Genomic DNA, 26,767 nt, shown 5'->3' with positions numbered 1-26,767 from the left:
ATTGTATGCCTTCGAAATTAAATTATTTCGCATACACAGAACGACGCAATATTTCCCAAAATCATTTCAAACGGATATTTAAAGATTGTAAAAAAAGATTTTAGTGTTTTAAAAGCGGTAAAATGATTTGTTCTCGCACGCGAGGCTCTCAAACCCGTGTAATAATTTAGCGCCTCAAATGACGATTTTAACGGATTTTCGTTATTTGCATTTTTCTTTGAAATAAAAGGATATTTCACCGAAAAAACTATACAGTGATTTTAGTTATATCCTAGCCTATCTGACATTAAAATATGAAAGAAATCGAATTTTCCACCCTTGCCGCGATATGTTTGATTTTTACGGACAGGCGCTCTTAATAACTCAAGGCTTTAATCAGCTAATCTCATACCAATGTACAACAAGAAGTCTCAGTTGGGTTATATATTATATTAATAATTATTGACCGCTGACTGGAATCACAGGCTTGTAAGCACATGCAGGCAACCCAAAAACTAACAACGTGTTCATAATTTCTGTGAGTGCAATGTTCTTATCTCAGTTCTTGATATGGGATGATATACTACGATATACTACAGTATATATTGGCTGATTGAAAAGTCTGAATTACAGTCAAAGCATTTTGGTCAGTGCATCTGTTATAAGACAGTAAAGAAGAAACTAAAGGATACCGTGTAGGACGTTTTAAATCCTGTGCTGTTTGTATTTGTTGCCCTCATCTCTGTTTGTTTTAAGGTGCCTTAATTGTGGGTATAAAAAAGTAAACAGTTTAGTTATTCACCTAATAAGTGTTCTCCCCATCTCTCTCCTTTGTTTTCTTCTGTCAATCTTATTTGTACTGTGCATCCAGTTGTAATTATGAATCTAACCTGAATTAAAACCACAGTTCCTTAATTAATTATTTTTTTAAATGAGATTTTTTCTTCAGTTTCAGTAATCACCAAGATTAAGGGCTTCCTGTGATGTCAAGGCTATCAAAGGTATTATTTTTGGTTTTAAGGGGAAACTTGGTTGTCTATTATGATCAGCTGTAAATGCTTCTGGATGTGACAATGTGACACAACTTTTAGGGTTTCAACAAAACGCTGACCCCCTACTCACCCGTAACTGATCCTCAAAAAATCACAGCGAAAAACAAAAAAAAATGTGAAATTAAAGTGTTATAAAGTTCACCTGCAAGATAAAACAGCGCAAATGACGAGTGAGTTACCACTCAATTTAACGTTTGACTGTTGACTGTTGTCACGAAACAACATCTGGAAACAATTCCCGTGGTAAAATACAGGAGCGTTTGGCTCAAGGTGTCCTAGAGGAGAGACCCTGGGAACAAGGCTGATTCAAGGCGAGAGTTGAGGGGCTTGCTCTTTAATTCTGATGACACAAATGCAGGAAGTGATTAATTTTACAGCCCTCGTTTTCCTGCCTTTTTAGGGAACTAAGTCGTCTCACTGCTGCGAATGGAAATCAAGAGAGAGCCCTGAGCATGCAAGGCTGCTGTTAACCTTTTCTTACTTTGCATTTTCCTGTTATTTAGCATTTAGATATACACATTTGTGGTCAAATGACGCATAAACTAAAAGTATTAGTAATGGCTTATAAAAAAAACCTCACAAAATTACCAGACGCATTTTCCTGAAATCATGTGCTACAGCTAGTCTATAATCCCTTTTTCGTAACGACAGATTGTTTGACCTTGTTGTACTTTTGTCCGACTGCCACAGTTTGCCTGGCCTCCTTGTAATGCAATTAAGAAACGAAAACAATTCGCTCCTGTCAGAGAATTGACTTTCGAACACGTTTCAATCATCGGTTTTTGAAGCTTACTGAAGTTTTTTTAAAAGTTACCTAGTGGAACTGGGATTTTTTTTTTTCGAACAGACGCTTAATTCTTTGTTTGATAAATTCAAAAATCTTCTGTCTGGCAGCGATTTTGGCAACTTGAATGGTTGTCAACTTCATGACGATGAAGCCCTTTCAAACTATTTTGGTCACAACGAGAACTAGGTGCATCGGAACGTTGGTTTATGATGAGAAACAGGTGTATCCGTTGCTCATCATTTGTGTTGCATTCCGTCATCTTGGAAATTTCAGGTTGGTTTAGAACTTTAATTTAACATTTTTTGTTTTTCCCTGAGATTTTTTGAGGGGGTCTGTTAGGGGGTCAGTTGGGGGTCAGTAGGGGGTCAGCTGACCCAGGAGTCAGCGTTTTGTCGAAACCCCAACTTTTGTCAATTGACAAATTAAGGTTGAATTCAGCTTGTCATACATGTAGAAACTAAATTGGATTTCGTATATTAAAGAACTTGGCTTGCGTTGTACTGTGAAGGAGATTTCATAAAAGTGGTTTTGGAATAGTAAATTTTAATTTGTGATTACACGTGTATTGATACATGAATACATCCTAGATATTTTAGATTTTTAAATTTTTAGATTTTAGATTGTTAGCTAATTTTTATCTCTCTTTTTGTTTTTGTAATTTTAACTGTTTATTGGTGGGCTTCCTGTAAAGTAGCTTTTAGCTAAGTGGAGTGCCATGTAAAATAAAGTTCAAAAAGTTCCAAAGATATTTCTAATTATTATGTTTCAATGAACATAAGTTTTTACAGAAATTATTACAGGTACAGTGACAGGTAACGGTTGGTATAAGATTACAGGGATTCAGCCAGCAACAAGTTTATGACTGATCTGTACATGAAGTATTTAGAAACATTGAAAATCCTTAATTATTTTGTTTTATTAACTTACGTGTACACAGTAAGTTTTGATGTAAAACAAGATACAATAATCTGTGCAGCCTCGGTTACATGTACAGACATAAATGCTGTACAAGAACATTGCACTGAACACATACAGTATGCTGTTCATTTGCTGTATACCAATTCTCCCCAAACCCCAAACATTCAGTTAATTCTCAAATTCATGTTATAAATGACTCCTGATTGATCAGCCAATCTCATGCAGACAGTCTCAAAGAGAATGGGTTGATTTTGAACATGAAGGTGGAGTGCGTCAATTTTAAGGGGATCAGTGGAGTTTTTTGTTTTTCCATTCCAGTTAAGACATTCCAAAATTCCAGAATGTTTTTGCAACAGCAAGTCAAGTTTTACTTCCTTGCTTCAAAGTCTGAGCAAGACACTGTTTTCTCAAAGCAGAAAATGGATATAGCCATGGTACAATGTGTTGATAATAATTTGTCCGTCATTCTTTGCTTATTATAAACCCTTTACCTAACTGATTGTGCCGAGAAGGAAACACTCAGCTGCATGACAGGTCTTCAGTAAATAATATGTTTTAACATTTAAATTTTTAGGGGTCCTCCTTTCTCAAAATAGCCTCTACATCACAGGAAGGTCATGAAGAGGAAGCCCCAATTTTGTCCTCCAGAAGAACATTAAGAGTGACTCTTCTAAGCAGTGAATGGAGGTCAACAAAAGGAGGTGTGTCAACCATCGACAGAGAGCTTGCCATTCAGTTGGCAAAGTTCCCTGATGTGGAAGTCAGTGTCTATCTCCCTGAATGCAGTGAAGAGGATAAAAGAGTTGCTGCTAGTCACAATGTCCGTCTCATTCAAGCAGAAAAATTCCATGGTGTTGATCCAGATCTTTGGTTGTCTTCTTTACCAGCTTATCATGCTGTGGACTGTGTGATTGGACATGGAGTCCAACTTGGCAGACAAGTTCAATTCATCAAACACCAACGTAATTGTAAATGGCTTCAGGTGGTCCACACTGACCCTGAAGAACTTGGAATGTTCAAAAATGATGCAGATGCTGTTTCTAAAGGAGAGGAAAAGCACAAGTTAGAAGTCAAACTCTGTGAATTGTCCGATCAAGTTGTAGCAGTTGGACCCAAGCTGGCGGAAGCTTTCTCAGGATATCTGCGTCCCTTTCAGAAAGATCAAAATGTTCTCAACCTCACCCCAGGCATCTTCTCTGAGTTTGCTCATGTAAAGCAAGCTTCTGAAGAAAGAAAAATATTTTCTGTTCTGTTGTTAGGGAATGGTGACAGTGAAGACTTGCAACTGAAAGGTTATGACATTGCTGCCAAGGCAATTGCAAAGTTGAAAGACATGCCACAGCCCTACAAACTGAAGGTTGTTGGAGTAGAAAGTGGAAAAGAGCAGCAAGTTGCAGAAATGTTGCTCCAACAAGGCATTTCCTGTGATCAACTTGTTGTACGTGGTTTCAAAGAAAGAGAGCAGTTGGCTGAGCAGTTTTGTGAGGTAGATCTTGCTATTATGCCGTCAAGATCTGAGGGGTTTGGTCTGCCTGCTCTTGAAGCTTTATCTGCTGGTCTGCCTGTGCTTGTAAGTGGTAACTCTGGTCTTGGAGAAGCTCTTAAGAATGTGCTCCATGGCTCAAACTGTGTAGTGGATTCATACGATCCTAGGGAGTGGGCCAAGGCAATCAGGAGTGTCCGTCAGAAAAGAAGGAATTTACGACTTGCAGAAACTAAGTCTATTAGTGAAGAGTATGGAAAGATGTACAACTGGGAGGAGCAGTGCAGGTTACTTGTGCAAAGAATGATGAACATCACTTCAGGTAAAATTCCTTCTTTGGTTGAATTGTGGGTGATGTGACCTGTGGTATAGAGCTGTTACTTGTTGCTGTTTTATTATAATATTTACTTAATAAATAAGAACAAATACCCCGGCCAGAAAATGGGTTTGTGAAGGAGAGGTCAATTTGTGAAATGATGACAGAAAGGGGAGCTGGCCTCAAGAAACACTTGCAAATTTATCCATTGAACATCTGGATTCCTTTGAATGTATAAAGTCTGCCATTAATATTATTATTAATGCTACAGGACATACATGTATTTCTATTCTCACCATGCTTTTAATATGCTTAAATTGATTTGGTAAAGAATGTTAATGCATTGGTCTGCTAAATGTGGTCTGAGATGCTAATAAAGTCCAGTAGATTTTGTACAGCACTGTATATTATTGAGATGTTGCTGCTTCAAGCACTGTGTATCTTTACACTCCCAAGTTGCTATTTTGGCTAATTTTACTTATTACAATATTTTCCCCTCTGAAGGTTTTTCTATTGGAAGTCAGTCTTCAGTAGCAGGTTACAGTCAGCTTCCTTTCCCTGCAGCCTCTCAAACTCATCCGACAAGTGGAACACAAGGTAGGCGGAAATTAGTTTTCTAATGACAACAATCACTGACAACAATTTGACAACATGTACATGTAACATTTGCAAAAACTGTTAGGCCTTTCAGATAATATTTAGATTTTTGATATTTGTACATGCATACTCTATAAATATTATAATTATAGGATTCTTGGAAATACACTTGTTACATGTATTCCTTGTATTGGTGGTTTTAGTTATGACAGCTGAACAAATTTTCCGTGGTCTTGAGCAAATGCGAAATGATGCAGGCAAGATCATGGGCAACACACATCTTCTTGGAGAGTTAAAGAAAATTGCTTCAGACAAAGGCTTGATAATCTCTGATAACAAGGGATCAGGGAATTGCATGTTTTATGCATTATCAGAACTACTGGACCTGGTGAAAGGAATCCAAATCTCTCATGAAGCATTGAGGCAATACATAGTCCAATACCTCAAGGAGAACCCTACACTGGTAAGTTACAATGTAGTATTGGTAATGTCGAACAAGCGAGTTTAGTTTCATTTTATGGTTATTCCAATCAAGCAAAGCAATAAAATGGGAGAACTTGGACTTAATTTTTCGAGTACGTATGCCAAAGTGGCTGACTGAAAAATATACCTCTTTCATTATTCATCACAATAAACACAACATCACATTCAAATCCTAGCAGTATGCAGATGTTTGTTGCTGCATGAATGTAGTTTAATTGTCTTAGCTCCCACAAGTCTCCTGTAGCTGATTGCTATAACATCCAAATGGAAGGTCAAAGGTTCAACTCTGTTAGGGGGGAGAATTAAGATTTTCTTTTTCCGAGTACAATATGCCTGTGTCACTGACTGAAAAATACCTCTATCAAGATAAAACTTAATTGTTGCTTCATATCTTACTGATTTCATTTTGCAAGAGAGGGCAGAAGTCAATTCTGAAATGGTTGTGATTTCTTGGACAGTTGGTACATTAATCAAGGGCTGATATCACATGGATGCTTAATCGCCGGGCAAAGTTCTGAATTTGCATTGTATCCAATGCTTCAGTTATTCTTTAACAACTGAATGCATAATTATTTATTGGCTTAATTTGGTTTGTTGCGGATCGATGCACTGGCCAATTTAGTGAAAATCTTTACCCTCCAGTTGATCATTGGATGTTATGTTCTTCTCTTGCAGCAAGATGGGACAGAACTGTTTAACTTTGTACATGGACATCAGTCTTGGCCTGATTACCTTAGAAACATGGCAGCAGATGGGACATGGGGTGACCACGTCATTCTCCATGCTGCAGCAAACTGCTTTAAAACATGCATTCACGTGATCAGCAGTCTGTCACATGACTTAACTATCCACCCAGAACATGATGTTAGCAGCAGCAGCCAGCTTGTGTTGGGACACCTGCATGAACATCACTATGTCAGCCTGCGACCCAAAACAGATAGAGGAAGTTAACATGGACTGACATTAATTTTTGGTTTTCAAGAAAAGTGAAAATATAGTGATTAATTAACAATAATTATTATTAATGACAAAGGAACTGAACAGGAAATACATGCTGAATAGGCTAACAAAACTAAATCGCTTTTATAACAGCTATTTAGTTTTGTTTGTCTACTCGGTATGTATTTTTTGTTGTTCCTTTGTCATCGTCACGCCATAATTAGCTATATTTTTACTTTAATTTATAATTTCTTGTCATGTTGTAATTGGTTGTTTGCTCTATATTTATTGTCATGTTTTAACTTAAGCTATACTGTACTTTATTATATGGCCGTGTCTCAAAAGGACTGGAAACGTTCAAATTCAAGAACTTGATTGGCGAAAATCGATATTGACGGCGGTCTAGATTTTCCCATCTAGACCGGCATCTAGACCGATCTTATTGTAACATTTGTCCTCAAAACGTTACAAACAAAAAAAAGAAAAAAAATTGGCTTGTTCCTGTTAACGCAGTACTAAATGGAAGAACCATTAGCCCTGAATGTGGAAGCAGGTAAAGAGAATGAGCAAACATGGCAAATTTGAGTCCAGCCGAGAAAGCTACGAGCAAAGATGAAGTCGAAATTGAGAAGTTTTTGCAAGCGCAAAAATCCAAAAACACTCAGTACAAGACTAAGAGCGACTTAAACGTAAGGAAGAAATTTTGTGAGTCAATAAAAGAGTCTAGAGCAATTGAAAACATACCTGCCAATGAGCTCAACCTTCTTTTGTCTAAATTTTTTATCTCCGTTCGTAAACAAGATGGCACCGAGTACGAATCATGTACATTGAGCGGCTTCCAGCGAAGTTTTCAACGCCACTTGCATGAAAAAGGAAGTCTAATCAACATTCTTAAGGATAACGAGTTCTTCAAGTCCAGAGAGGTTCTTGCTGCCAAACAAAAGAACCTGGTTCGCCAAGGAAAAGGAAACCGTCCAAATGCTACAAGAGAGCTAACTGAAGCTGAAGAAGATGCACTTTTTGAAAATGGCCAGTTCGGTGTTCAGGATCCTAAATCATTACAAAGGGCTTTATGGTGGTTTCTTTCCCTCCATTTGAGCTGGAGGTCTCGAGATGAGATCTGTAAACTGTGTTGGGGGTGATGTAGGCTTGGCCAATGATCCAGAAACCGATTCTGAATACCTTGTGTGGAAGTCAGAAAGAGGCAGCAAAACACGCACCGGACAAGATGGTGGCCATCAAAAAGCCTTTGAACCGAAAGCGTATGCAAGCTAAAACAACTGAGTCAAGATGCTCCGTTGAATTTTACAAAGCGTTTTGAAGCCATCGTTCCGAAGCCATGTTAGATCCAGATGCTCCTTTTTATCTCGCCATAAATCACCGACGAAAACCAAGTGAGAAAGTATGGTATCTGGATAGGCCCCTCGGAAAGAATGAAATTGGCAAGTTCCTCAAAGACGCCCTTGCTTCAGCCAAACTTGATGAAACAAACAAGAAGAAGGTTTCAAATCATTCTGTTAGGAAGACCAGTGTTGGACGACTCCTCGAAGCAGGCGTTCAGCCAAATTTCTTTGCATAACTAAGCGGTCATAAAAATTTGAAAAGCCTCGACAGCTACCATTCAGCATCTCTCAAGCGACAGCGAGAAATGTCCTGAATCCTGGACCAGATACATCCGCTCAGTTCGAAGAAAACCAAGTCAGTGCCTCCACTACAACTCAGCAAAATGTCTTCACAGTCCAACAAATCCAACCTCAGGCAATTTTTGCCGGAGCACATATTGACAAGTTTGAAGGCTGCACATTCAACATTAACGTTTTCTGTGGCGATCAGTCAAAGATCGCAAGGCTGAATGAGAACTGATCGCTGAGCAATCGCGGCACAGACAAGCATTAAAAGTTGTTGCACTTTTGGTCGCATTTAAGAAAATTTTCATTGAGCCTGTAGGAAAACAACGGTTATTTTGTCTTCATTCATTGACAAAGTTTGTACAGAGCTGTGCTTTGAACAGTTATTTTTGTCCCGTTTGGACTGGAGACTAGTGACAGAAGTAAGCCAGCTAAATGCTTGAGCCCGCGCAGGGGAACAAATATACTTTTTTCCTTTTTATTTCCTGTTTGGCCATATAATAAACATCTTATTAACCGAGGTAGGTCGGTCTGTATGGGAGAATCTTGACCTCGGTCGCTGGTACAGACCTCACTGCATTCGGTCTGTACTGGCGACCTCAGTCAAGATTCTCCCATACAGACCTGCCGCTCGGTTAATAAGAACTAAATACTTTTTGTACTGAAGATGGATGAAGATTGATCCGAAACATTTTTTTCACCAAAATAATATAAATTACATTTCAAGAAACAAAAGAAAAATGTTACTTTCATAAAAATTATTTCATGCTTGCTTACTCTTCAAAAATTTGATGGTAACTGCCGTCTCATTTTGATAACAGTCCCCCTAATATTTTTGCTGAGAGAAAAAAAGACAGAGCATCGCAGGGTGAGTGCCTTAGAAGGGGTTCCAAAAATGAGAAACTGATGAACTGCGGCCTTATGCTATTATTGTCTTGTGTGTTTGGAACTCCTGATGAGGCACAAACTCTTAGATAGACGTAATTACATGTACATGTATGAGGGCCTAGGAGAATTGCACTTGAATGTTAGATTTTTGCAATTCAGATGTTACATTCTCACAACTCACTGATGTCAAATTTTAACAATCCTAATATCATATTAAATGACTTCAGGATGTTGGATTTTGGAAGTAGCAACTCAGATCTCAAACTTTTGCAACTTGAACTCCTGAGATGCTATGTTGTGTATTTAATTTTTGGTTATTGTAATTTTCTCCTCTGAAGGTTTCTCTGTTGGAAGTAAGTCTTCAGTAGCAGGTTACAGTCAGCTTCCTTTCCCTGCAGCCTCTCAAACTCAAACTCATCTGACAAGTGGAATTGAAGGTAGGTGGGAAACACAAAGAAGCTATCAGTTATACCTGTTTATGACCTTTTGTTCCTGCATTGATTTTAATATTGCAGACTGCTGTCTCCGCAGTAAGAATTATTGTTCTTTACTGAAATCACTGTAAGTTGATATATTGTGCTTCTAATATTACAAAAAGATTTGTTTATTCCCCTCTGAAGGTTTTTCTGGTGGAAGTCAGTCCTCAGTAGCAGGTTACAGTCAGCTTCCTTTCCCTACAGCCTCTCAAACTCATCTGACGAGTGGAACAGAAGGTAGGTGGCAGGCCAAACTACCTATTATCGAACAATGAAAAAAGGAAAACAAAACAAATTTAAACTCATCGCCAATAGATGAGCTTAGGGAACTGCTGCCTGGAAAGTCAGTGGGGGCCTCACATGATTGAGGCATGCCAAGAGGTATCCATGGCAACCCTGCAATCACCCGTCACACTGAAAGATTCAATACAAACAATACTTACCTGGAATCCCCTAAGCCAAAATAAGGGTGGGAGCTGAGAGGGGCAAGAATCCACAACAATTCACCGCAACCCAAATGATCCACAATGATCAGCAAAATTGCGAGCTAAATATATTGTGAAACATGAACCTGCCCTGCCGGGACCTATGGACCACCCCGAAGATCTCGCACTGCCACAAACAAGACTTCTGACTGCATTGGCTTGAGCCTAACCTTGCCTAAATTACATTTAGCTACAGCAAACAAAAAAAACCTAAACATACAGCAATACAATGCAAACCTGTCTTTCAAACCTGAGAGGTTCTTTTTCGGATTTGCTTCACTCAAACATGATAAGTTTACCCCCAATTTCTCAAAATCTCAATAACTCAAAACTCCAGCAAACTCAAACCAATTGTTGGTTCTCTTGGGTGCAACTGATCCCCGATAACTTGAGCCTTTGAAGATTTAGAGATCACTCAGGTCTCAATTTCAGTTAGTTTTGATGCTGTGCCTCCAACTGACAAGGATATACTGGTGGAGTTCAGCCAGTCTACTATTAATGAGGATAGGATTGAGATTTTGGATGAACCCCCAAAGCCGCCATTAAAATGTGAACTACACCAGTCTACACAATTTGGTTGCTGAACACTTAAGGCTCTTTTGCAGATAATAAACATGTCAATGAACCCCAAAATCACACAATGAGGCCTTGAATTCCTTCAGGAAATGTTGCGTCAATGTTTTTTATTCATTGCTTTGCACTTCATTTGCAATAAAATCCTATGATTACAGGCAAGATTTCTGTTTTTATCACAAATCGAAAAGCAAAGTGGTTGATAAAACATTAGACTAACATTTCCTGAGGAATTCGAGGCCACATGCAAAAATTCCTGTTAATCTGATTGAGCTAAAACAACAAAAAAGCGATCTGAAAAGCCATTTAGGTTGATTATGCTATCAGCTGTTCAATTGTTTTAACAAGCAATTAGCATGATGAGTGGTGTTAAAAGGTCACCCAAGCTTTATTAGGGCCTGTAGTAATACAGGCAACAGTTAATGTTGCCTGTATTACTTGGCCTTTAAGAAAGCTGGTCTGCAAAAATATAAGTACACGGTATTTTACACTTATTAATACTGCTGACTCTTTTGCTATAATTCAGATATTTTAATCATGCTAAGTTATACACTGTAATTTATTGAAACAGCCAGTTCAGAATGTACCTGTTTATTGTCAGCTGAACTGTTGTTGGAAACAGTTAGATTGAAATGTTTCCTCTCATATCATTGCTCATGGCACAATGATATTGTTGACCAAATTTGGGTCATAGAATGTGTTTCTTCACGTTTCTACTTTTCTAATCCACTCAATGTTTCCTGTTGCAGGTTCTTCCCAAAGACGAAACTCAGGAAATGGTAAAAGGTCAACTTCACATGCAACTCAACCTCCAAAGCAACAGAGGACATTGACTGATCATTTAAAAAGTAATTTTCCATTTTACAGTAGTTTATTTATTTATTTTTTTATTTATAAACTTCGCCAGAGGAGAAAAAAAAACAAAATGAAAAACCTCTGACAGGAGAGAACTCACAGAACGATATGTTCCAATAACGAGACCCCTTGTATAAATAAAATCACATCATAATAATTAAGTATTGACAAATAATTAACAACACATTTTAACTAATAATACAGGTAACGATCTGCTTTGATGACATTTTATGCAGACACTTTTGAACGTCGTGTTGTGTCTCATCTCAGGAGAACTTTTTTCGTGCTGAGTTTATTTAAAAAAATGCTAATTTAAGCGCAAAGTAAGGTAAAGACCGCATTGTTAATTCTTGGTGTAGATGTTTCACCTTACTTAGGCAGGATCAGCGCATATTTCATTTTGCCAAATTTGAGAACTACAAACGACAAGACAATTGACTTTCATAAGCTGCTTTCACAAGCACTAATACTGGGCTAATGGGTACACAATGAGTTGGATTTTAGAACACCACAGTCTGACTAGAGAAATGGGAATAGAACCCTGATGTGCACATCAAAATCAACTAAAAGGCACATAGCATTTAGGAGAAATACAAAATTTACTTGACTCTGAGGATATCTTAGCTGCTGTTTGAAGTTGTTGAAACATCAGCAAAGACTTTACCAGTATATTTTTTCTGGATTACTTACAATTAACTTGGGCCCGGTTGTTCAAAAGCTGATTAATAACTGGTAATTCCGTATTTAAAGTTAACTGAGCTTTTAATTCCACTTGTTTAAAATGTTGTTAGAAGTTAAATCAAAGGCTCCTGTGAGCCAACTCGTGAATGCAGATGACAGATCAGTAATTGAAATTAAGACGGCTACGGACACTTCCTTGAAAGCTAAAAGAAATGATATCTTTGCCCGATAATGTAACGTTTTACATTATCGTTTTGGCCCTCGTGCCTGGCTTTGCGCTGAGCCCACCCATAAAAACCGCCAGCTACGCAGGCTACTTTGCTCGAACTGATCTCACGAAGGGAAATCTGTTGAACAAAGTGTCGCACTACATTTCATGCCCGGCCTAAATGCGTGAAATTTTTCCTTTGGAGTTCAGTCCACGCAATCTTGAAGTAAAAATAATTTGAAATATGACTAACTTTTGCTAAATAAGAATTATTTCAATGAGAGCTAGTTGTCGTATGGATTTTGCTTTATTTATATTCAATGAACCGCACTGAAAAGGTTTTGATCCTGTACATATGCATTTCAATAAATTCTCCACGGTATGTTTTAAACAGTTGATCAAAATTCATCGACCACGTCCTTTTGCTTTCCCAACGGTAATTGCGAAAATGAAATATTTTTCCCTTTCAAACCTCTATGAAAGCTGAAGAGATCAAAAATTGTTCATTTCATCAGAAATTTGCACAATTTTGTTTACGACGTCACTGATGCGTGACATGGCACGTTCCGCTTTCGCGTGAAAACTGACAGCAAAACTCGTTTTTTTAGCAAACTAATCTACTTGATATAATACTTTTGTATGTGAAGCAAAAATATGATGAAAGATGTCGAGTGTTCATGTATGCAAAAAGTTATGATTAGCAGTGAACTTATCAGTTTTAAAAGAGTGCTTCTATCAGCCAGACTTTTCTGGCGGGAAATTTATTTTTTGGCGGCAAACTTTCATGTCACGTAAATGCTCTGGTTTATTCAAAGAGCTTGCAGACAGTCCACTAATTCAATTTTTAAATTAAATTATTTTTAATTAAATTATTTTTAAATTCAATTATTTTTACATTCTGAAAAGACACCGCAATTTGTGGCAAAAAACGAAAAGACCTATAACTTTGCTCAGATTCAACGAAACATCTCCATTCTTTCACGAAAATGATTGTCAAATTATTCTCTACAGATTGAATGAGAATATCCTGACGCGCCGTGAACAGAAAATTTTCGCGTGTTTTTTCCACTTATTGAATTTTTCAGTTCAATTATTTTTTTTCTCGAAAGACACCGCAATTTTTGGTAAAAAAACGAAATGACCTATAACTTTGCTCAGATTCAACGAAAAATCTCCATTCTTACACTAAAATGATTGTCAAATTATTCTCTACAGATTGAATGAGGATATCCTGACGCGCCGTGAACAGAAAATTTTCGCGTGTTTTCTTCCACTAATTGAATTTAAAACTCATTCACTGCGCATGCCCGAAAGTTAACGACAAAACCGAACGACCAAGCAAAAGCCCACTATCGCTATAACTCGTTCATTGCGCATGCGCGCATTCACGAGTTAAAAATGGTAATGGTAATGGCAATGGTATATGTTTTGGAAGAACCTTTATTTATTAGTATTTAAACTGGACTCAAAGTTCACTTTAACCCAGACGGGCTTTAAACAACTAGGTCCTGGATATTAAAATTGTTCTTGGAAGTATTGATATACTTCTTTCTTCTTCTTTTTTTTTCTTCTGAAATCATTGTTATTTAAATTTGTCAAGCTCTTACCTTATAGTGGCAGTGACGGAGTAGTGACTCAATCTTTTTTCTCCTTATTTCCTTTCCAGGGCCTTTGGGGGTGGATTCACCAGTCAAGGGCAAAAGATCCTGTTCCAATGCTGTTCAGACTTCCAAGCCACCAAGACCTGTATCTCTTGGCTTTAAAGGTATGCTCAAAATGATTTCAGATACTGTATGGAAAGTTAAAAAGGGACTTGGTTGCCCATAATTTGATTAATCTGTAATTAGGAACATGTTACAGTATGTGTCATTTGTTCTGCTATCAGATGAAAATGTGAATGAGTTTTGTAGTATTGCAAAGTCAGGCACTGCAGAGGGAGTGGAAAGTTCCTACCCCACCCCCACTTTTTGGATGGTTAAAACATATCTCATTTTATTTTGTTTAACCATATCCATCACTTACAGAAACAATTTTATACATATAAGTACATATTGTTAAGTATTTTATGGTTGACATAGTGACCTCTCAGAATGCTCTACAGTGTTTTGATATGCCTGTTTCGGTCCAACTTATTTTGGAAGGTTTTCTCCGACAAACCCAACAGTTTCAGACAGTTTGTCGTTAGGTTTGTTGCTGAACGGACAATTAGATTTTTCGACCGTGAAATAATGGAATTCCAGCTGTTGTTTCTATTTTCATTTGTTCTTGGTTTGGTGTTTTACAAAAATGACTCACCTGACGAGGTAGTTTTTGCACAAATGCATTCATGTATGAAACTGAGCTGTTTATTGCCGTAAACATTTGAATCAGAGAGTTATGTAAAGCTATGATATGATTGTACTGGATCATTCAGTGTTATGGGAGGCCATATCATTCAAAAGTGGTACGAGCTAACGATTGGTGATCGAAAAAACGATTGCTATGGTTGAGATTATCGATTGGTGATCGAGAATGACGATCGCTATGGTCGAGATTCACGTTTGGTGATTGAGAATGACGATCGCTATAGTCGAAAAAAAAATTGATGATCGAAAATGTCGATCCCTATGGTCGAGAATATCGACTGTCGATTGGTGATCGAGAATGTCGACAGATAGATTGAGAATGGCGATTGGTAATTGAGAATTCGAAAGGACTGGAAACGAGTGAGGGATAATACACTCACACTTACATCAAGTAGTAACCAGCTGTTATCAAGATGGCGGCCGCCGAATGCGCCGATGACCAAGATTGTCGAGACTTAGAGGAATTTTTTGACTCCATGAAGCAGTGCTTCGATGAGGTGGATAAGGAGCTTAATGATGAACGTAATTCTATTCCTTTAGACTATTTAGAGAGTAGGCTAGAGGATCATTTCCAAGTTGTTCATGCAATAGCAATCGCAATACAAAATAATGCCAATGATGAACTGAAGCAACTTATGGAAGATCTGCTCTCGGTTTCGCAAAGCTTGTTACAGGAAATCCGTACCACAAAGAGTCAGAGACTTGATCGCCCTTTGTGTTGCTCAAATGTAAGGGCCAGACTGAAGTATTTACTCGTTACTTTAAAGAATTAAGAAAATATTTTAGTTGAGACAATAAGAAATTTACATCAGTATTGACAGTTTTAGATGCATTTCTTGCCATTTCAGAAGGCTTAAGTTTAAAATTAATTTTTCTGGATAGCATACCCCTGGATCCCCCTAGTTGCTTCATGCAAATGTGTTCACTCTAGCCACCCGCCCCTCCCACTCCAAAACCTGCTCCGTGTGCCCTAAAAGTTCATTTTATTAGCTGGATTCATTCACTGTTGTCTGAAAGTGGTACAGCAAAGCTGGATGCTTGTTTGTCATCTTGCAAAGCATCTGGCACTCAAAACCAAAAGAGAACTTGACATATGTAGTTCCACTACGACTTCAATAAGAAAAGTAGTGGATTTGCTCTTCATGCTCATTGTAGGGGCTTACAGTTTATGGTTTCATCAACTAGGATTTTAAAACTTTAAATATTAAACAGCAAGTTATTTTGGAATTACAGAAAGTATAAGAACCTGGTAGAATGCTTTTTTCGTGAGCTGGGGGAACAACAAACTTGAGCACTAGGTCTGGCTTATTTTACTTGGAGGGTACACTGTACCCTTGGATCTGTGAACTAACTGTCAATTTTGCCTTTTTTGGCGTATTCGTGTTCGCGTTTCTGATTTAACCCACCGCACCTTTTGAATGGTCGTATTAACTTAGGTACTCCAAAAAGTGGCCATTAGTCAATTTAACAGTGAAACTTTCAAATAAGAAACTGACTTAGCATTTGTTTATGGCACGAAAAGGTGCTTGTAATAGCAACATGGTCATGTGAACGGAGTTGTCCGTATCACCAAGGGTGGTCTATATAAATGCCACAAATTAGCATACTATGGTACTATGCGCCGTGTTTCATGTTTGTATTATTCAGTTTTGAAAATCGGAGGGTCAGACCAATTTTACAATGTAGGTATTCTGGCATTGACCTAGTAATTAGTTTTTCTGTAGAAATCCCTAAACATGTATGTAAAACAGGTTTTAGCAATTTTGATTGTGACTACTGTTTTCTTGTAGGTCAAGATAACATTGTCAGAATTCTTCAAGCTGAATATAAAAGACGTTCGTTTTTAAAACCGCTCCAGTGGGACAACACCCTAAAATTACGCATTGAAGATGTTTACACAAGGCTGAAAGTGCTTTCACGCCGAAACACAGACTTTCAGCTGGAAAATAATGAAGTGGCCATGTACGATGTCTTCAACACTCTAAGAAAAGGGGAAGATAACACGGTGCTTGTGGAAGGAAGTCCGGGAATTGGGAAGACAACCTTCTGCCTTAAGATGGCCTATGACTGGGCAAGTGGAAAAATCCCGCGGGGTCATTCCTTTCCTGAATTCAATATCCTTTTACTGCTGAAATGCCGGGACATTGATGAAGACATAAGAAAAGCCATCAAGGAACAACTTTTTCCTGAAGGCTGTGAAGACGTGAAGAAAGAGCTAATAGATTACCTGAAGGATATTCGTAACCAAGAGAATGTTTTAATCATTTTGGATGGCCTTGACGAGTTACCCAAGAGAGCTGGAGATCACGTGGATAGATTGCTCCAAAGACGAATTTTTCCGTTCTGTTATATTTTGGCCACATCTCGCCAGGAGAGAGGAATAGAAGTGCGAAAATGTGTTGACTTTGACATTCTTTTACAGATCGAAGGATTTACAGAAACAGATGCTTTTGCGTACATCAGAAAGCATTTCAGTCGTTTGGGGCCTGAGCATTTGTCAAACGGAGAGAGGCTTATTAATGCAATTCAAGAAAACTCTTTCCTCCATGCTTTACCAACCAATCCACTGAATTTGCTCCTCCTCTGTGTTGTTTTTGAGGACTACGAGGGAGAACTTCCATCTCGCCGTACTGAGCTGTATCAGATTATTGTCCGATGCATTTTACGTAGATTTTGTGCAAAAAATCAGTTGGAAGCTCCCAAGGATGACGAGGCTCTTGAGAAGAAATTTGAACAGAGTTTACTGGCACTGGGAGAGTTAGCTTGGAAATGCCTGTTAGAAGATCGTCTTTCTTTTCGTGAAGAAGAACTGGCAAAATTTGAAGAGATGTATAAAGATCTGGCAGCTCGGATATCAGGTTTCGTTTTCAAGGAAGCCAGTCTGAAAAAGATCAACCCACAGCACGAATACCACTTCTTTCACAAAACATTTGTAGAATACTTGGCCGCAGCATACTTGGCATTTCTGTTATTGAAGAAAGACGTCAATATCTTAAAAGAGTTTAAGTTACGCTTCCGTAACCGTATTGTAGGAAAATACCGACAAGTGTTTCTGTTTCTTTCTGGTATACTGGGTAAGGAAACAAGCATCCTTTTCAGGCAGATTGGTAAAAAGCTGAAGCGTGGCAACTGGGACTGGCTCAAGTGCAAAACGGAGGTGGGAACGTTTTTTACTGAAAGTTTTAGTGAAAGTGGAAATGCTGAAGAAGCGGCGATGGCTCTTTTTTCCTTCATTCCTTTCCCTTTGACTGTGGAAGTGGGCAGAAAAGGCCGCCATTCTTATTCGAGTTTTTTTGAGGTTGCAAAATACTGCCGGAACTTTTCACAGTTACGGCATCCTGTTCATTTATCTGTGTGTTGTGATGAAGATGGTGGAGATTTAAATTTAAAAGACGTGAATTCTGCTTTTGATTACCTGAAATCCTGTTCAAAACTACAGAGTTTGTTCGTTTCCCCATTAGAAGCTCTCGGAGATGCCTTTTACGATGGACTATCTCAAAACTCGACTTTAAAGTCAGTTACTCTTAGAACTTTTCAAAGCCTCCCTTGTGACGCAGCTGATATTATTGGTGACTGTTTGGCTGCAAGCAACACCTTGACCTCCGTGACGTTTGAACTGTTTGGTGAGTGGGGCGAGGCTTGGGCCAGAGCTCTTGAAAAAGGATTGTCTGCGGATACACCATTGAAGTCAGTTGTTCTCAAGTTTTATGGTTCATTAAGTGACACTTCAATACTGGCTTTGAAAAGAGTTTTAGTCAACACATCGTTGACCTCTGTTGTCATCACTATTTTTGGAGACATACAAGATTCATTAGCTGCAGCCCTTTGTGAAGGACTTTTAGAACAAACGTTTTTGAAATCTTTTACTTTGGTTGTTTTTGGAAGGGTGAGTGAATCAGGCATCGTCTTCCTAGAAAGAGGTTTCTTGCAAAATTACTCTTTGAATACTTTGGAAGTAAAAATCTTTGGTGAACTCCCTGACAACTGGGCAAATGTTCTCAAAGGTATAATTTCAGCAAACAAAGCAAAGCGGTCGTACACTTTCTATCCGAATACCAGTGGAAACATTGCCGCTGCTAAGGTCGCTTGTTTTACTCCTGTTTTGGCTGAGAACAGTGTCAATTTAGAACAGACATTAAATTTCTGGGGTGAGTTGAGCTGTGAAATTATAGAAGCTGTCGGGCGACTCTTGGTGAAGTCCACACCGTATCGACTCACTCTTAACATTCATGGAAACGTAACTGATGATGTTGCAAGCAGTCTTGTGAGCTACCTGAAAATAGAAAACTGCGTTCACCTCGTTACTTTCAACATTTGGGGAGAATTGACTATTGACGGGAAGACTGCAATTGAGCGGTTTTCAGGTGCCAACCACAATGCGAACTTAAAGGTGATTGTCCATGACTTGATATCAGATTGTTCTCCATGTGGCCTTCATTTCTGTATTGATGATCCCTCGTTATTACCTTCAGTATTCAGTAAAGTGAAGGATACTGGAACAAGTGAACTTAGTCTCATAATCAGTGGCGTGAGTGATAACTGGGCACAGGGTCTGAATGACGGTTTAACAAACAGCACGTCATTAACAACACTTGCTCTTACAATTGAAAATTTCCCTGGCGAGAACGTAGGGTGGATGCAACGTCTGCTTGAAGTTGTGTTGGAAAACACCTCCTTAGCTACACTCGCTCTCAATCTTACATTATATTCCCTCACTGACAAGGGAATAGACCTCAGCAACAGTTTGGCGAAAAACGCGTCTTTAACAGCACTCTCCCTTACTATCAACAGCCACATTAGCGACAGTTTCTTCCTTTGGCGATTTCTGCGTGATGGTTTGGCGTCAAACAAGTCGTTACATGCACTCACTCTTACAATCAATATTTACAATGACACGAGTGGATACTTCATAACGGGTCTGGGTCATGGTTTGGCGTCAAACAAGTCATTACACACACTCACCCTTACAATAAACGATTACACGGCTGGATTCTTGTTAACGGATCTGGGTGATGGTTTGGCCAGAAATGAGTCATTAACTACTCTCACTCTTGCTTTCAACAACTACATTGACACGGGTGGACGCTGGCTAGAGGTTCTGAGTGATGGTGTCGCAAGAAACAAGTCATTAACAACTCTCAGTTTTACAATCAATAGCTGTAGTAAAGTGAGTGAAGATCAGTTACAAGAACTGTGCAATAATCTGGCAAGAAGTGACACATTAACTACTCTGAGTTTGACAATCAACGACCACAGTTCTACAAGTAGAGGCCTTGGATGTGATCTTAGCAAGTGTTTTGCAGACTGTAAGTCATTAATTACATTAAGTTTAACGGTAAGCCTGTATGGAGAGGAACCTATGTGCTAAAACCTACCACTCCGTGAGCAAAGTGAAAGTAAATTCACCCAATTAAATTCAATAACGAAGGCGTGCATCCATAACTGGATTGACGCATGCGCTGCATCCATACAATCATGATAACACGTGCAAGTTACATTCAGCTAAGAAAATTTGTTCTCGCTTGCTAATGATGGAGAAAACTTTCTTGAAGAATCGGAAAGATGGAAAATGAGTCCGGAGCACGTAAATTTAGTCGACACAGAAGTTAAATCTTTGGATTGGAGTGAAATCAAGTCGCTCTTTATAAGAAAACGAAACGACAAATAGCGGCGGGAATAATTCCAAGCCCACTGTGAGGCTATGCTAGTAAGGAGCTCAGCAAGAACTAAACAAACTACAGATTGAATCTATCGGATTTTCTAAAGTAAACAAGTTTGTAACTTTGATATAAAAATAATAGAAGCTAGGTAACGGCTAGGTAACTTTTCGTATTATGGGACAATGAAAACCTTTTTCTTTTACACCATTTCCAAAAGCCAGCTTTTTTTTTTTTCATTAGTATGTTAATTATAGACACAAAAGTTCCTTGGACGGTAGCGATTCAATGCGTCCAACTTTGCTTTTGAACTTAACTCTAAAATCAGTTGAAGTGATTTTCAAAACGGCGCAAAAATACGGTTTCTTGCATGAAAGGAAAAATATTATTTAGAAAAAGAAGTTCAGAACGCTCGTAACTAATAAACTTAGGGAAGCTCCGACGGTTTTAGATTTACTTCGCTCACTCTTGTTTGTTTTTTTTTTTATACCGTTTTCTGTTAGCTTTGTTAAGGAAGGATTAGTGTAAGTAACCAGACGACGTTTTCCCCGTTCCACCACTTGCCTCCGTACCAAATCGCGTCTGTTTCATCCCCTTAGCTGTGCGTCTATCGAGTTATGGACACTTGAAAAGTTTTAAAAGCACTCAGAAACTGAGTTGCTCTCGGCGAACGTTAAAGGCCGTTTTACACAAGCGATTTGTGTCACATTTCACTACATTTTTTCTCGCACAAGGCTGCAACTTCAAATCGTACTTTAAACCAATAGTTTTTTTCTTTTGGTGTGTTTTCAACGCTGTACTTTTTTCAAAAAATCAAGCAAAATTGTGTCACTTTTGAAACATGTTCGAACCTCCTGCGATATCCCAGTGACAAATGAGCGCTGGAATGGCCGCTAGTTTACGCGTGCGATTTGAAACTGCAACTAGCGTGCGACAAAAATTGCATGTGTAAACGGGGCTATAAAGTTATCTCCTACTTTCCAATCTTCCCGCACGCGTGCTAAACACGAACCAATTCTAAATTCCTAGTGTGAGGTTTTGACAATGTTTAACGAAACACTTTCTTGTTAAAGTGAAGTTGAATGGTGAAGAGTATCAACCTTGCTTAGCAGTGTCATTAGCCTTTTAAGCCCTAATATCAAACCGCAAATTCTCCTTATTGGCGTCTTCATATTTGTTGTGGTATTGGTTGGGAGAAATTGCTCAATACCAGTTAATCTTTCAGTGATCATTTGCTATATTCTCGTGATCTGCGTGTTTGATTTACCGATACCGTAAACTGCCGCTTATCAGCCCCCCTCCCTCCGCTTAGAAGCCTCCACTTCCCCCTCCCCACTTATGAGCACACCCTTCCTCCGCTTATAAGTCCTCCCGGTTTTAGGCCCATCTAGCTGTAAACCAAAAAATAGATCCGATTATTAGCCCCCCCCCCCCTCCCCCCGGATATAAAGCGCCGTCTAGTTTTGTTCGTGTTGTTGGTTCTGATTTTGTTCGAAATTTAAAGACCAGTAAGTGAAATACGTATTTCGATCAACACTGCTATAGCTCGTTTGGAAACGGTTTTTTTATTCCGGTTATTAGCCCCCTCGGATATAAGCCCCTCCGTTTATAAGCCCATCTAGAACCCCTTACGAAGTTGTATTAGCCCAGGGCTTATAAGCGGCAGTTTACGGTATTTCAAGGAGGACAAAGCTACTGATCTCCATAAGGGCTTAAAGGGTTAACTGTCTCCTGTCTTCAAATTTGCCTCTGTGTTAATTGTGTTTGTCAAAGGTAACGACGCTCCTTTTGTTGAGTAGTTTAATTTTGGACTTGTTGAACTGGAGCAGGCTTGTAATTGAGCTTATGCAGGGAATTTTTGTTAAACAAACCACTACAATACGATACGATAATGAAGATTGATTGAAGGGAATCCCTGCATAAGCCTTCGTTTCAAGGCAGCTCCATTTCTAAGCTCGAAATGCGTTATTTTGTATTTACCACTGGTGGCCGCGCTTGCTTGATTAATGACTCAGGAGCGGAATGAAATCTTGACAGACTAGAAGTTATCAATGATCCTTTTAACCAGACACCAAGCCAAATTCTTCATTTTTTGTGTAGTAAGTGATGTAAGAGGTTCGAGCATTTGGGGAAAATTCTGTGCATCATGACGAAAGCAGGTTAGTTTTGAAAAGTTGGAGGCTGGGTATAACATGCAGTCCGCGTTGAAGTGTGTTTAAACATTTGCTATTAGATGTGAGGCAAGTGCAAAGGAGATCAACGTGCTGGTCACAATCGTGTGGATATTTAGAAAACTAAACTCGGCATGAATCTGAGTTTTACTCCAAAGAGCATCTAAAACTCGAAATTTGAGAAAATCCTAAAATTTAATTTGAGAAGACAAGGAAGAACACCATGGGAAAGTGGTGTTAAGCAGCTTTGATTGATTGGTCACATGTGAGGGATTTCATCCACAGGCTCAAAAGCTAAAACCACCTCGTGTAGCTACAGCACCACAGGAAAGTACTGCTCAGTAGCTTTCAGTTGAATGGACACACTTTAGGAGTTCATCCTCAGACTCAAAAGATAAAACCATCTTGAACAACAACATAAACAGCACCACAGGAAAGTACTGCTCAGTAGCTTTCATTTGAATGGTCACTCTTTAGGATTTAAACAACAGACTTAAACGTTAGAACCACCTTGTACAGCATGATAAACAGCACCACAGGAAAGTACTGCTCAGTAGCTTTCATTTGAATGGTCACACTTTAGGATTTCAATTGCAAACTCAAAAGGTAGAACCACCTTGTACAGCATTGCTGTGGGAGTGGAAGAGTTTGCGGTTTTCTTGAAAAGTGTCATTGTATATTTAGAATCTATCAAAGTTCCCCGCAGAGATGCTTCTCTTCCTGTCGATCCCAACATGTGGCATGTAATGCAAATGCATGGTTATGTTGTTGTTTTATTGTGCACATACCTTGTACTGTTACCCTGGCCGTTTCTAATTGCGCACAAGGCTGGGTGAAGAATTTTATCTCGGTCTGCAGCCGATACTCAGTCTGAAGTCTGCAGCGTAATGGTGAGTCGATATTGATGGCACATAGTCGATACCTGGGAGTGTTCAAGTATCGATACTTGTGAACGACACAGGTTTTGTTTCGATACCGTTGAAGTAACAACCTCAAAGAAGCGTGATTTGTATTCCACATAACATTGAAAGAATTTTAATTGTTACTGCTCTCAAGCATAACTTTATTTCCCGGAAGAATCTTACTGCCCTCTTGGCAGCACAGCAACTTGAGCGTTCTCTACTCGTTTAAGCCTGGATTCTACCGACGGTAATGACGTCTTAGTACAAGTCTGGAGCAAAGACGTCACAGTATCGATATAAAAAAGTGTCAAGTATCGGGAAATATCTCATGAGTATCGTATCGCATGTGAAGCTGGTATCGGCTCACTGTTACCTGCAGACAACTGAAGTATTAAGTGAGAACGAAAGTCCGTTGTCATGGTGATAATGTGAATTGCTGTTGGGGTGACTGTGGGGTTTCTCTCGTCTCATGATTCCCAAATGGATCGGTTTGTTGAAGAAATTGCCTTTCAAGTGTAAGTAATGTAAATAGCTGTTAAAGACCGTGAAAGTCAAAGCAACTGACTTGTATTTTAACATTTTAGAATCAGAAGACACAAATCGAGAAGGTTTTGTCTTCTTTCTATGATCCTTGTACTGACAAATCTCCTGTAATTCAAGTACGGGGAAAACTGTTTCTTGCCAAATGTTATTGCTTTCATTAAGTAAAGTGTAACCAACGTGAAGATTATTTTATGCTATGTCGTGCTGTACAAACCAAAGACATGGTATAAGTTTTGTAGTTAGGTAGATAGCAATTGTACAGCCGTACATAGTTCTAACAGGGTGCATTTGGTACCTCAATTGTACATAGACGTTAAGGTAGATTTAACATTTTAGAAGCAGAAGACACAAATTCAGAAGGTTTTGTCTTTTTTCTATAATCCTTGTACTGTTAAATCTCCTGTCATTAAAGTACGGCATGAAATTGTTTCGTGCCAAATGTTATTGGTTTTATGAAGTGTAACAAACTAGTACATTATATCAGAGACATGGTATAAGTTTTGTTGTTAGGTCGACAGCAAATGTACAGCCGTACATATTTCAAACTTGGGGTGCCTCAATCTAGTACCTCAATTGTACATAGACGTTCATGAACTTGAAGTTCAGAGCAGACTTAACATTTTAGAAGCAGAAGACACAAATCGAGAAGATTTTGTCTTTTTCTATAACCCTGGTGCTGTTAAATCTCCTGTAATTAAGGTACGGCATGAAATTGTTTCGTGCCAAATGTTATTGCTTTCATTAAGTAACGTGTAACCAACGTGAACATTATTTCGTGCTATGTCGTGCTGTACAAACCAAAGACATGGTATAAGTTTTGTAGTTAGGTAGATAGCAATTGTACAGCCGTACATATTTCTAACAGGGTCCATTTGGTACCTCAATTGTACGTAGACGTTAATGAACTTGAAAGTTAAACCAGATTCAACATTTTAGAATCAGAAGACACAAATTCAGAAGATTTTGTCTTTTTCTATAATCCTTGTAACGCAATTGCAGGGTCGAATGTTTTGTGGCAAGTGACTTTTACTAAGTAGATAACAAGAGGCGAATATGAAATTGACTCCGAGAAACGAATTCGGAGTAAAATGTAATATTAGAATTTTATTAAACCATTTGAACTTTAAATGCTTGAGTATGATATCTGTCTTTGATTTACAGATCAACATGAAATGTTCCTGAAATAGCAGTTGGGCTATCAGAACATAAGCGAAGGGAACAAAGAAACTCGTCAATTGAAGGAATTTGTATATATCTGCTGTTTGATTTACAGATATCAACATAGAATTTCTCCTTTTTAAACTCATTAATAATTCATGTGGAGAAAACAAATGAAATCACTACAGTGAAGGAGATTTAGAAATGTGATCGTAATTATCCTAAAATTTAGTGAACAGTTGCTTTGACTGTCTAAACTATTGATGATTTGAGAAGTTACATCAAACACACGAAATTGATACTAACAGGCCGTTTGATTTTATTGCCCTGAAATGGTACTCGGACATGGGCCCTTGTATTAACAGACCTTTTTATTAGTGCAATGGCGACAAGCGGATCACTGCGACGGCAAAGAACGTGAACCGCTTGTGCCGGGCACGGGTCTTAAGGTTACCGTGTACCTTTAGAGGTGTCTCGAGTCCAAGGGATGTAGCGCGTCCGGTTTAAACTGTAGATACCTGAACCCTATATCAAATTAAAGCGTATAAAGCTGGCTATCAAACTATACCAAGAATTTTGAAAGAAAATTGTTTGCGTTTTTTTTAGTACTGTTTTGTCGAATCAATTTTTTCACTTGGAGGCGACACTTTAAAGGCTAAAACTTAAAAGGAATGTGTTCGTTTGCTTTCAAACTTGGACAGTAGCTTGTTTAACATATAACAACTTTTGTACGATCACTCCACGTTTTTTAATCCTATTTCCAAATGTTCTGTAAGTTTTTCTTTGCGATTGAATATGGCAAAACGCAGACACGTTTTTTTAGCGCTTTGGGTCCGGAAACTAAGGAGCAAATTAAATTAGCGAAAAACAAAATTCGCTTTGACTTGTAGCTTTCAAAAAGTGATTCGGACGCTCGCATTTAGAGACCGTGAAAAATTAGGCAATTTATTTTATTTCAAAATTATTTGTGTAGTTTGATAGCTGGCTCTATAAGCTTTAATTTGATGTAGGGGGTTGGATATCTCCAGTTTAAACTGGACGCGAGACACCTCTCAAGGTATACGGTAACCTTATCTCTAGTGTTGATACTCGTAGGCCGTTTGATCTTGGTGCCCCGGTCTTAGCACCAGTAATGTTAATACTTGTCCGCCATTTCAGGGTACGGGCGCTAGTCTGCGCACAATTTGCTGGCGGCACCAACTTTTCCTGCGCCTCGGTCTTTAAATTAACACATTACAAAATGGTGAACAGAAAAGAAAGGTTTTTTCTTAATACCTTCAAAAAACATTTTTGCTACAAATGGAGTTTCCCTTCGCTCTCTCGCAGAATTCAACTTTCGCTCACGCAACCTTCCTATAGTACACAATTGGTAAAACGAATCCTCAATAACTCGAATTTCTCCTGCTTTGCGCTTTTAGAGAATTTAATCGCTGATAATTCGAACTTTTCATACATACATACACTTTATTGAGCGTCCCTGGAAAGGGTTTTTCAGCATCAATATAAAATAATTACAAATGAAGAGGAAACCTAAAAAAAAAATAATAATAAAATGATGTCGTTGTAGGTGGGATTATTTTCACGGGTTCAAATTATTAAGATTCAACTGTGCAAAAATTCATCAGGGAAGCTTTAAGGACAAA

At 38.5% G+C, this 26,767-nt stretch overlaps 1 protein-coding gene and 2 long non-coding RNA genes across 3 annotated transcripts in view; 1 reads left to right on the top strand and 2 right to left on the bottom strand.

The window, feature by feature from the left end:
* The window catches only part of LOC146477710 (uncharacterized), a 178,338-nt gene extending 153,250 nt beyond the window's left edge, over positions 1-25,088 (bottom strand). Inside the window, exon 1 of the long non-coding RNA XR_014865325.1 lies at positions 24,636-25,088. This is a non-coding gene — a long non-coding RNA (uncharacterized LOC146477710). The remainder of the gene's footprint in view (positions 1-24,635) is intronic.
* Positions 1-26,767, bottom strand: part of LOC146477707 (uncharacterized) — a 545,413-nt gene that overhangs the window by 463,097 nt on the left and 55,549 nt on the right. The gene's annotated exons all lie outside the window — the stretch shown is intronic.
* On the top strand, positions 948-20,183 carry LOC146477711 (uncharacterized). Its single transcript, XM_085113048.1, has 11 exons — positions 948-980; positions 3,311-4,541; positions 5,040-5,132; positions 5,336-5,599; positions 6,295-6,561; positions 7,356-7,676; positions 9,409-9,423; positions 9,691-9,783; positions 11,354-11,452; positions 14,015-14,113; positions 16,484-20,183. Exons 1-11 carry the CDS (start codon positions 963-965, stop codon positions 20,059-20,061), a joined length of 6,078 nt encoding a protein of 2,025 aa, XP_084969174.1. The 5' UTR covers positions 948-962; the 3' UTR covers positions 20,062-20,183.

This window comes from Pavona decussata, unplaced genomic scaffold (genome assembly GCF_977016875.1).
Source record: "Pavona decussata unplaced genomic scaffold, jaPavDecu1.1 SCAFFOLD_69, whole genome shotgun sequence".
NCBI lineage: Eukaryota > Metazoa > Cnidaria > Anthozoa > Scleractinia > Agariciidae > Pavona > Pavona decussata.
The sequence above is the reverse complement of the archived record's forward strand: the minus strand, read 5'-3'. Positions and strand labels throughout refer to the sequence as shown.